The sequence below is a fragment of the Equus przewalskii genome, chromosome 6 (genome assembly GCF_037783145.1).
Source record: "Equus przewalskii isolate Varuska chromosome 6, EquPr2, whole genome shotgun sequence".
Classification (NCBI taxonomy): domain Eukaryota; kingdom Metazoa; phylum Chordata; class Mammalia; order Perissodactyla; family Equidae; genus Equus; species Equus przewalskii.
In genome coordinates, this window is record NC_091836.1 from 97,694,085 (window position 1) to 97,706,935 (window position 12,851).

The 12,851-nt window shown below is 38.4% G+C and overlaps 1 protein-coding gene across 6 annotated transcripts in view; it reads left to right on the forward strand.

The window, feature by feature from the left end:
* Positions 1-12,851, forward strand: part of ELP4 (elongator acetyltransferase complex subunit 4) — a 235,009-nt gene that overhangs the window by 181,284 nt on the left and 40,874 nt on the right. Inside the window, exon 10 of one of the 6 annotated variants that reach the window (XM_070626561.1) lies at positions 1,663-3,013. The exons of the other annotated variants lie outside the window; for them this stretch is intronic. Within the exon in view, the coding sequence (XP_070482662.1) occupies positions 1,663-1,683 (21 nt within the window). The 3' untranslated portion in view covers positions 1,684-3,013. Of the gene's footprint in view, positions 1-1,662; positions 3,014-12,851 lie in introns of those variants that run through there. 6 annotated transcript variants of the gene reach the window in all.

Genomic DNA, 12,851 nt, shown 5'->3' on the forward strand with positions numbered 1-12,851 from the left:
AAAATGCATTTTGGGTTGGGGTTGAAAGAAAAATATGTTAATAGGCATGAAATAACTAAAACACAGTGAGTAGACACAATGAGTAAGAATGGAGTCATTTGATTTTAGAGAAAAAGAGACCAATGAAATAAACTTTTCATACCTCTTGATTTTACAGATGAGAAAAATAAGACCCAGATAATGACAGAATCAGGATTAGAATCCAGGTCTTTTCTATACCTTGTAACTAACAGAGGTGGCAACATAAGAGGGAAGACTAGAAGCCATGGCTTTAGGCAGACAGTTCCATGGAGGAGAAACTGGGTGGGGAGTTAACTATAAGCAAGGAGCCTACTTAGCAAAGAATTGTGATACTCCAAGCCCACACTGATAAGGGAGACAAGCGATAGAGCAGGAGGAGATGGACGTTATGTTTTATTATGCTCTTTTAGATTGGATTTTAATATTTATGGTTACAGTAAACGAGGGCCAAGGAGAAAACTGGGAAGGTGGATACAACACTCTGTACTGTAACTCAAGTCTGTTATATTACACTTGAACCCTGCGTAAATATAAAAAGCAAAATGTGCTTTATTTGTAGATATTCCTTACGAAAAAGCAAACAGGTTCCATAACACCTAGGGGTAATCAAAAGCTTATCTGGGATACTTTTGGAAATTGGAGGCACTGTGTGTGCTCTGTGGTGTTAGGTGCCCTCATAACAAATCACGTGCAGAGGAGCCACAGACAGACAGACCTCTCAGAAGTGGGCTGGCGGCTTCTGACAGTGCTGTCAAGTCGACTTTCAGAGCCAGGAATTCAGCCAGGCCCGTGGGAATCATTTCCTCTGTAAATTGTCTTTAGTGGGAATATAAGAAAAGCACCAGTAAAGTAATAATTACCTCCTCTGTGTCGTCAGAGGGGCCTAGGTTAGGAAAATGCCACTTTGAAATTAATTTCATTGTTTTTTAATCTACCTGAAGTTATTCTGTTATTCTTTCATTAAATTTATAGCACATCTGTACGTGATCTGTTTTTCTCATGTAGTTATGGATCCAGAAAGTCAGTGTGATGATAAAGATAAATATGTGCCTCAGAATTATTTTAGACTCTCTCTATAGTTTTTTAAATCAAATATTTTGACCAAATTAACCATGTTAGTCATGTATTTAATAGACTGATAACAGCTTTAGCCTTTTATTATTTTCCTTTCTTCACTTAAAAAATTATATTACTTGATGAATTAAATCATAAACCTACTGGGGCTGGCCCCGTGGCCGAGTGGTTAAGTTCGCGCGCTCCGCTGCAGGCGGCCCAGTGTTTCGTCGGTTCGAATCCTGGGCGCGGACATGGCACTGCTCGTCAGACCACGCTGAGGCAGCGTCCCACATGCCACAACTAGAGGAACCCACAACGAAGAATACACAACTGTGTACCGGGGGGCTTTGGGGAGAAAAAGGAAAAAATAAAATCTTTAAAAAAAAAAAAAAAAAAAAAAAAAAAAAAAACAATATAAATCATAAACCTACAAATTAAAAACTGGCCCAAACTACAACTTCATATTAATGATGCAGCTGATGGAAATAAGTATCAATAACCCAAAGATGCATAGTGCTGGGGACAAAGGTGGCATTTTACATTTTTATTAACACTTGTAATTTTCTCCTGCTTGATTTCTTTTAGGCCAAGCCCGATTTCTTCTAAACCATGGGTCAGTGAGCTCATGCTGCTTCTCATGTGAATGATGGGCTTAATTCTGCAGAGATACCCCAGCTCCAGTACCTAGGTCTAGCTGCCATCATTATGAACAACCTAGAAAAAAAAGTATGAATTCAAATGCATTGTTTTCCTTATTTTCACTAACTATGGCAGTCCTGGACACCATCAGAATTTTATATATTTGTGAAACATTACATTTTTAATGTTATTAATGTGGTAGTAACAAAATAGCATCAAACGAGCAAAATATTCGGTTATATATATTTGTTATCTTTCCTTGTTAAACCTCAGAGGGAGAGAAAACAATACCTTTAATTTAAATAGTCTTAATAAGGTAAAGTTTTGTATTTAGTAAATGGTCTCCTAACCGAATGTAAGTTTAAGAACAAGTGGGTTTTCCCAGAGCGGGGTGATAAATCTGCTGGAGTTGCTCTTCTCTGTCCTCCCGATGAAAACAATATTACATTAATAAATCTAAGAGGCTTCTATTAGCTTGATAAATAAGTACGTTTAAAATACAAGTTAGAAAAGGATTTGTTTAAATACTTTATCATACTATTCTAGTGCTGTCAAATACAATTTTCATTTTTAAAAGATTTTAGTTGGAAATTTAATCTTTGCAAATATTAATAGCAGCTTACAGCAGGTAAGCTGTAAAATAGCACTGGGTGCTGTCTATTTAGTTTCTGGTTGAAAAAGCACAGCAGCACTTTAGTTCATTACCTTTGAAAACAGTAACAAGATAATACAGCTGCCTCTGATTAAGATGTAAATTCTTTCTAATTAGAATGTAAATTCTTACATTTAGATGAAGACATCAATTGTCAGGACGCCATATGATATCTTCTTCCACCTTGCCTGAATGCAGCCTCACTGCTCATCCGTGGCACTGAAATAGTTTTGCAATCCCTTTGTTCTCTGATTCTTGTAATATTCTCTCTTCATGTTCCCTTTTCACATTGCTTTTGTTTGTTTTCCCCTTGCATCTGATATTGTTGTGCCTTGGGATTTTGCAGAAATTTGGAATGAAAATTGAGTTCAGTCAGTGCCAGTATTTGCTTGTGCCTCAATTACTTCTGCTGAATTTTCCTCAATGCAAATCAGGCGGGTTGCATAAAGTGGTGCATGTATTTGAAATAATTAATTTTCCGTAAAATGATGGATCAAGTCCAATCAACCTTCATGAAATCTAAATAATAGAATAGAGAATTAGAAATTAATTAACATTTTGTGTTGTTAATGCTTTTAGTATAAACTAGCAATGGTAAGTTTTACTGTTGATTCTAACTTTTGCTTTATTAAATGTTGATGAAAATCTTCTGCTTCAATCATTTCTTGCCAGAAATATACTAAGAAGGAATCCTTTATCAGTAACACTGACAGAAAGGTTTTGAAGATTATATAAACAATTAACCAGGGAGTTGAATTATTCGTGCTTCTCTTTACCGAGGACTAGTGAAAGTTTTATCTTGAATAATGTACACCAGTTCATAGATATCTGCTGTTATGTCGGATAAGTCCATGAGCCTGCACAAGGCCATGAACCTTTCTTTTGCATCATGTTTCTTCAACCAGAAGTGGTATGACTCCAGAGGCTAGCCAGCTCAACCAACCACAGTGCCAGGGAAGGAGAAACCTGGAAGTGGACAGAATGCTTTACAGATAGAAGGGCGCCTCTCTAGATTTTCTTAGCTTTTTTTTATAGAAAATTTCAAACATACACAAAAGCAGAGACTAATATAGTGAACCCCTATGTACCCATCAAACATCATCAACTATCAAGCGGCAAAACATACAAACCTGAAATAAAAACAACATGCAAATAATAGAGAAGAATGTGCAATAGGAAGTGCAGTTAGAGAAAATGAGTGCTGTGGATGCTTAGAGAAGATTAGTTTGTGCTGAATGGGCAGAGAAGAAGAGAAAGAACATTCTAGGCAGAAAGGAGATGCCGTAAGAAAAGATGTAGGAATGAGCAGAATCCATGATAATTTAGAAGAGACTAGCGTGCTTTGATCACAACTCCATGTTTGTATGTAAAAGTGGTTGTGGTAAGATGGAAGGATTTGAGAGCCAGGCAATATGTTTTAGTACTAATTGGCCAAAGAAATAGTTCCGGCCTGGAGTGACAGCATCAAAAATACCTTCTCTGGGCCGGCCTGGTGGCACAGCGGTGAAGTTCACTCGTTCTGCTTCTCAGCGGCCTAGGGTTGAGCAACGTTAACTCCATCTGTAATCTTAACGCCTCTTGACCACGTAAAGCAGCATGTCACAGGTCCTGGGGTTAGAATGTGGATGTCTTTGAGGGACCATTATTCTGCCTAGCACAAGTTTCTTTCATATCTGCTCACCAGTAACCACTCTCATAGAATATCGAGACAGAAATTCTTCATTGGCTCAGAAAGGAATTCTTTCTCTGATTTAAAATAATGTTTATCATTTTAGCTGCCTTTGAGAAAAAGAAAAAAGAGAAATTAAACACTACAAATCACAAGAATTATACAACCAGATATAAGCATTCTTACAAAACTGTATACTAAAATCAGTCATTGCAGACATGACCAAAAAGTTGTGTTTCAAAGAGTAAGAAGCTAGCATTTTGGGGGGCTGGCCCAGAGGTGTAGTGGTTAAGTTGACACGCTCCACTTGAGCAGCCCAGGGTTCACGGGTTCTGATCCCAGGCGCAGACCTACACAGCACTCATGAAGCCATGTTGTGGCGGCATCCCACATATAAAGAAGAGGAAGATTGGCATGGATGTTAGCTCAGGGACAATCCTCCTCACACACACGCAAAAAAAGTTAGCATTTTTTGAGTGCTTACTATGTGGCAGACACTATAATAAATATGTTAGAGATATGATTGCCTTTTAATCTTTAAACACCCCTCTAAGTAAATTTTCCTCCTTTTAACGATAAGGAAGCTAAAGCTGGAAGACTTTAGGTAACTTCCCAAAAGACACACGGTTAATGAGAGATCTCAAAGTCTTCCTGCTCCCCCATGCTGAATTCTGTGAAATGTCAGCTGTGTCCATCAGTCAAGAAACAATTTTTTCAGTAGTGGTTAAGATCAAGGCATTTAAAGTATTGTGGAATCAACAAATAGGAGATACGATCCCTGCCTTCAGTGAATTTGTAATCTAGTTTTAGAAATGAGGCGAAAACACGTGGAAGGTAGGATAGCGTAGTGCTTTAGGATGGATTTGGGCAGCTTGGGTTAGAAGCCTGCTCTTTTACAGCGTAATCTTTTGCTACACGTGGGCCTGGTCTCCCTTCCTCCTCGTGAGTTTGTGACGGAGATGAGCTGCACGTGAAATCCCTTAGCCGGGATCTGGCACAGAGCAAGCTCTCGGGAACGGTAGCTGCTGTTATCGTAGTAAAATCCTGACAGTACAAAGGCTGAGTTAATGATTACCCAGTCAAGGGACATAGGCGTTCAGTGGAAGAAAAGCTAATTGTCAAGTGAGTGATTTCATGTTAAACTTGCAGGCATATACAAAGATTTCTTTTGTTTATGAATAGTATGACTGGCAGTATGGTGTAGTGGTTAAATGCGCTAGCTCTGGAGAAGATTATCTGGTTTCAAATTCCATCTCTTTACTAATTTGTCTGTGCTTCAGTTTCCTCATTTGTAAAATGGGAATAAGTATAGTACCTACATCATGGGGCTGATGAAGGGATTAACTGAATATGCAAAATGCTTAGAAGACTATCCGGCACATTCTTAGTGCCACGTAAGTGTCACTATTAGTATCAAGGATACACCTGGCGTTGCCATCGTATACCAGCATATGCCATCAGTGAGCCATTGTAGTTGACAGTGACTGTCTCAGTTTCACGTGGCCATACAAGTGATTTGCATAGCTGGACAACATCGCCAGTAGGAAGGACATTGTACAGGGATGTACCATGTGCCTACAGTGTAGCTGGCAGTATGCCTTGGGTAATACAAAATGGCAGCACTCTCCATTTTTATAAACCTCCCTCACCAGTTGAGGAGACAAAACTGATGGTGGATGAAATACACTAATTAAGTGCTAACATGAGGGTTAAACTGACTCCAAGTGCAGTAGGAATTCAGAGAAAGGAGAAATCATTATGGATCATGTCACCTTCTAGAGAAAATAGGGCTTGAACAAGGCCTGGAATAATGGGTGAGATTTTATGGACTGGTAAGAAGATAATGGACAGTTCTGAATATAAGAAACTGCCCCAAGCCTGAAGCCTCATGCAATTTTTGTTCTAACCTTTCTCCCCACTCGTTAAATAAAGAGCAGCAAAGAAAGGAAAAGTGAGTGAGGAAGCTACAGATGCCACATGCCTGTGGAGTCATAAATAAATGCTTGTTCTGTTGAAGGGATTTAAGAACAAAGGATCCATAGATAGAATTTAGAGGCTCCAGAACTTGAGGGGAAGAGAAGTTTACATCTTTATTTTCACTAACCCCCCCACTGAAATTTGGTGTTTTCTTAATCATGAATATGGGCAGCAAACCACAGTAGCATTAGCAGTAACCGTGACTTTGTCATCAGTAGAAATCACAGATTTTTTTCATGTGAGATTATAACTATGCAGGTATCTCAAAATATCATTTATATTCATCTCCTTTGATAAATTTTCGGCCCACTGCTACTCTTGTTATTTAATAGTTTTTTTTAAAGCACAGATATTATTATATCGAAAATGTTTATTATTTGATAACATTCCAATGCAATGTGTTTCCTTTGTAATCCAGTGTATTTTATTTTATTCACTTAAAAGCGTTATTCTGAGAGGGGTTCATAGGTTTTACCACAATGACAAAGGAGTCTGTGGCACTAGGATAATGCTTCCATTTATGGACTTGGGACTATATTTTTTGGTTACCGCATCTGTAGTTAACTCATACTGAATTTACAGTCAACTAAAATCCCTTTTTTTAACATGTTAGTTTAGGCTATATTTATTCCCTAATATGGGCAACTACCATTACTATCCAGCCAGTAGCAACTGATTGACAAATATCATGAAATTCTTAGAGCATCATTTTATAAATATTCCTACCTTCTTAAATATAGAATTTAGCATTAAGGACCTGAGGTGCTATTCTGCAAGATATTTTCTATATGCATATATATCTGCCAAACAAAAATTATATGTTTCTTTTTTCCCCAGTTTTATTGAGATATAATTGACATATAACATTGTATTAGTTTGAAGTATAAAACATAATGATTTCATATATGTGTATTTTGCAAAATGGTTACTGCAGTAAGTTTAGTTAACATCCATCACTTCACATAGGTAAAAAAATTTTCTTTCTTGCGATGAGAACTTTTAAGATTTACTCTCTTAGCAACTTTCAAATATATATGCAATATTGTTAACTATAGTCACTATTGCTGTACATTAGATCCCCAGAATTTATGTCTTATAACTGGAAGCTTATACCTTTTGACCACCTTCACCCATTTCCCCCACCCTCCAGCCCTTGCCTCTGGCAACCACCAGTGTGTTCTCTGTTTCTGCTTCTGTTCAGTTTTTTTAGGTTCCACATAGAAGTGAGATCTTACAGTATTTATCTTTCTCCATCCAATTTATTTCACTTAGCACCATGGCCTCAAGGTTCATCCGTGTTGTCACAAATGGCAGGATTTCCTTCTTTTTATGGCCAAATAATATTCCAGTGTGTGTGTGTGTGTGTATGTGCACTACGTTTTCTTTATCCATTCATCCATCAGTGGACACTTAGGTTGTTTCCATGTCTTGGCTATTGTAAAAAATGCTACAGTGAACGTGAGGGTGTAGATATCTCTTCAAGATAGTGATTTCGTTTCCTTCAGATATATACCCAGACATGGAATTGCTGGATCATCTGGTAGTTATATTTGTTATTTGTTGTGGGATCTCCGTACTGTTTTCCATAGTGACTGCACCAGTTCACATTCCCAGCAGCAGTGCACAAAAGTTCCCTTTCCTCCACATCCTCGTCAACATTTCTGTCTTGTCTTTTTGATGAAAGCCATCCTAACAGGTGTGAGGTGATAGCTCATTGTGGTTTTGATTTGCATTTCCCAGTAATTAGTGATATTAAGCACTTTTTCCTGTACCTGTTGGCCGTTCGTATGTGTTATTTGGGAAAATTTCTATTCACTTCCCCTGGCCACTTTTTAATCAGATTGTTTGTTTTTTACTATTGAGTTGTATGAGTTCTTTGTATATTTTGGATGTTAACCCCTTAACAGATATAGCATTTACAAATATTTTCTCCCATTCCTTAGGTTGCCTTTTTAATTTACCAATGGCTTCCTTTCCTGTGCAGAAGATTTTTAGTTTGATGTAGTCCGACTTGTTTATTTTTGCTTTTGTTCCCTTTGCTTTTGGTGTCAAATCCAAAAAATCATTGCCCAGACTGATGTCAAGCAGCTTACTCCCTATGTTTTCTTCTAGGAGTTTTATGACTTCAGGTCTTATGTTCAAGTCTTTAATCCATTTTGAGTTGATTTTTGTGTATGGTGAGAGATACTGGTCCAGTTTCTTTCTTTTGAATGTGGCTGTCCAGTTTTCCCAGCACCATTTATTAAAGAGACAGTCCTTGCCACATTGTATATTCTAGGCTCCTTTGACAAAAATTAACCATATACAAGTGGGTTTATTTCTGGGCTCTCTGTTCTTTTCCATTGATCAGTGTGTCTGTTTTTATGCCAATACTGTACAGTTTTGATTACTATAGCTTTGTAATACAGTTTGAAATCAGAGAGCATGATGCCTCCAGCTTTGTTCTTCTTTCTCAAGATTGCTGTGGCTATTTGGGGTATTTTGTGATTCCATACAAATCTTAGGTTAGTTTATTCTATTTCTGTGAAAAATGCCATTGGAATTCTGATAGGGAGTGCATTAAATCTGTATATTGCTTTGGGTAGTATGGACATTTTAACAATATTAATTCTTCCAATCCATGAGCACAGAATATCTTTCCGTTTGTGTCTTTTTGCAATTTCTTTCATCAATGTCTTATAGTTGTCAGCATACAGATCTTTCACCTACTTGGTTAAATTTATTCCTAGATATTTATTTTTTTGATGTAATTGTAAATGGATTGTTTTCTTAATTTTCTTTCTGATAGTTCATTGTTAGTTTATAGAAATGCAACTTATTTTTGTATATTGATTTGTATCCCGCAACTTTGCTGAAGTCATTTATTCTAACAGTTTTTTGGTGGAGTCTTCAGGGTTTTCCTTATATGATATCATATCATTGCAAATAGTGACAGTTTACCTCTTCCTTTTCAATTTGGATGCCTTTTATTTCCTTTTATTGCCTAATTGCTTTGGCTAGGACTTCCAATACTACGTTGAATAGGAGTAGTGAGAGTGGGCACCCTTGTCTTGTTCCTGACCTTAGAGTAAGCGCCTTCAGCTTCTCACCACTGAGTAGGATGTCAGCTGTGGGCTTGTCAAATGTGGCCTTTATTATATTGAGATACTTTCCCTCTATACCCAGTTTCTTGATAGCTTTTATCATGAGTCAATGTTGAATTTTGTCAAACTTTTTCTGCATCTATTGAAATGATCATAAGATTTTTATCTTTCATTTTGTTCGTGTGGTGTATCACACTGACTGATTTGCCAATGTTGAACCATCCTTTCATCCTTGGAATAAATCCCACTTGATCATGGTGTATCATCCTTTTGATGTATTTTCTATAGGCAGATATATCTGCCAAACAAAAATTATGTATTTCTTTTAAAAACAGTGGTACTTTTGGGTTTGTTTCGTGGGGTACAGGATAGAGAAGGGCAGTTATGCTTATTATTGTTGTGTAAAAACCACCCCAAAACTTAGTGATATAAAACAATCATTTTATTACATCCAAGGCTTCTGAGAGTCAGGAATTTGAACAGGACGCGGCAGGTATGCTCCATGGATGTGCTGTTCATGATGTTTGGGTCCTCAGCTGGAAAGATTTGATGGCTGAAGTTACGAATCAACTAGGAGCATCTTCACTCATGTGTCTAGTGGTGCATGCTGGTCATAGGCTGCGACCTCAGTTGAGGCTGTCATCCAGAGCACCTGTGTGTAGCCTTTCCATGTGGCCAGTGCTTCCTTACAGCATGGTGGGCTCTTCTTCTGGTGGTTGAACTGCGTAGATGGCAGTTCAGGACTCCAAAAGTGAGTGTCCTAGAAAACAAGGTAGAAGCTGCCTGGCTTTTTCTGACCTATGATGAAGCATCACATCTGCCAGACTCTTGTGATTGAAACAGCCACAAGGCCACCCAGATTCAAGAGGAGAAAAATTCAACCTGCCACTTGACCACACCGTACAAGGTCGCACTATGCAAGAGTGGATGGGATGGTGATGCTGTGCAGTTATCTTTGGAAAATACACTCTGCACCTATGACTGGGTGCAAAACTGTGGTAGTTTAAAGTATCTGAACCAACGGTCTGCTCTGACACAGTCTTTGTGGAATGATTAAAGATGAAAGATCATTTGTCCAAATGACTCAGATTTGAAGTTGAGGTTTATAGTTATGTTACCTACTATTCTATTATTGAAAGTTCCCCTTTTTTAGGTTTGGAGGAAGGATGTATATTCTTTTCCAAATTTGAAATTTTTGTTTCCCTAAAAGTTGTAACTCTGTGTGTTTATCAACAGAAGATCTGAAAGCCACAAGTGTTACCTGACACATCTAATAATGAGAGGGAAAAAATATTTCATATTTTGTCCACTAAAATTTTTAATTACTGAGAAATCACAGATGACAGTTTATTATCCTAGAAGAAACATCAGGGTGAATTGTATAGTATGTGAATTATATTGCAATAAAAGTTTTTTAAAAAAGAACCGTAAACAAATATTGAATTCCAACTAATGATATGCATGCCGAAGTGGTTAAGGTGAAGTGTACTGATGTCTGCAGATTGCTTGAAATTCACCAAAAATAAGATGGGCTGGTGGCTGATAGATGTTTAGAAAGTGATAAAGCAAGTATAGAAAAAGGCTAGTTGTACAACTTAGGTGGTGTGTGGTCTATAAAAAAAAAATCTTTCAACTTTCCTATATGTTTCAAATTTTTCACAATAAAATATTGTGAAAAATCAGGAGATACCACTACACAGCCACAAGAATATCTAAAAAAGAAAGAAAAGTGGATTTTTTAGGATATTTTCTTCATTAAAAGTTCTGACCCAGTTTTGGTGAAGTGAAGTAAGTCATGTTGCCTGCCAGGCCACATATTTTTATTCATGTAATTGGATAATTCCTTGGTGATAGAGAAGGCAGAGGGAAGAGTTAGGGACAACCTCACCGCAGTTCTGTGACTGCAGTCAGAGCCTTCCAGACAAATAATTGCAGTTAACACAGTTTTACCACCAGAGAAACTAAAACTCTAAACTTCCTGTATAAACAGAGCATAATCTCCATTTCGAATGCCATTTGCCCTGCTAAAATCTTATACCCCTTTTTTCTCTTTAGGCAATTACTTTTAATTTTTTTCTTTTCTTTGACCTCAGCAATATGTTCCCTGTTTACATTATTCATGGAATCATGAAGGGTCACTATTGTCTGCCCAATCCCAAAATAGTTTGGCACCTTTTCAAATTGTTTTGCTTGAATTGTACTGAAGCGGGAACCCGCTGACGCAGGCATGTGCTCCAGCGCTCTGGGCTCTGGTCAGGCCATGGAAGACAGATAACAAGACTGAGAGTGTCTTTGAGTTGCTAAGCAAAGAGCAGTTGGTGAGGAATAGTAAAACTTTAGGATTTTTTAAGTCCTGCGGTAAAATTTGGACTCACTGAAACATTTATACCGAACTGAGACTGGTACTAACTAAGAATTGGGGTCATTCAGCAGAACAGCTGTTGAGTGGACTGCCCGTCTGAGGTGTCCACCAATGCCTGGTACGACTGTGAGAGGCCGTGCAGAACCCCTGCGCTTAAGACACAGCAGCATAGCGAGGAAGAGAAGTTGGAGAGGACACCAGGGCGTGAACACACTAGCACTGCAAGATGGAGCAGAAAGGAGGCGGGTGCCAAGGAGCAGATGGAGGAGTCCTGTCCCCCTGGCTCTCTTGCCCAGCCTGAGAAGCCAGGCCAGGGGAGTCTGTGATCACGGCTCAGAAATGGGGGCTATTGCTTAACGTTTAAGCTGCCCCATCAGTCAAAATTGCCGTTCAATATGCTCCTTACTCCCTGTTTTGTGTTTCCTCTTGGATTCCTGTCAGAAACTTGGCAGCTTGGGAAGCTGACTCCTATTTTGTTCTGCTTAAGACTCTTACTTCCAAGTACATATTCCAGCTCTGTGTGCCCAGGTTTGCTGTCTGCATGGTTGAATGCTGTCCCTGGAAAGATGTACTTTTGAGCTGGTATGAAGTCAATGACTTGCCTTCAGCATTGATGAGGAAGTTCTGAAGTTTCTGTTTCAAGGCTTTGACATGTCAGCGTGTATAAATCTAGTCTGATGCCAAGCTGCCTTATGCCAATAGGGTCCTTTTGATCTCAGTGTGCAAGATTTTCCTTGTGGCTTTTAACCTGTTGCCATTCAAAGAAACAGAAAATTATAAGATTATGATCTATAACATAGATTTTAGTCACGAATGTAATTAGTACTGTACCACAACACTGCTTTTGTCGTTAGACTTTTTAACTGTGTTTTTTAAAAAATCTGTTTTCTAAAACCATGCATTCAACTCCTGATTTTCCATTCAACCCATGAAGATGCTTCCCAGCGGCTCAGCTGGAATCTGGATTTGCCTTCTTTCATTCAGCACACTTTTGAACCAGTGGCAAGTCTTGTTGTGGGGGAATATTCGGGGTAGCAAATTCTAATTTGGCAGCACCCTGGGGACATTAATCAATCAGAAAATATAAATGAGCAAATCATTTCTCAGATGAAATTGTTCGATTGAGAATAATGTTGAAATGAAAACACCAAAATGTTGACCAATTAAAAACACGTTTACAATTCATAGGATCCTTGGTACGGTTAATTTTGTTTTTATGAGCCTTTATGGGGCTTGCCCTTTCAGCCTTTATAATTTAAATAACTGGCCCCACTTGTTAACTGCTCTGCTGAGTTCACCCTTACCACCTTACCCTGACTGGCCCCATAGGCTTCCTCACTTCCCTCACCACCCATCTCAGCCTGGGACGCAGCCCCGTTGCCAGCAGCTTCC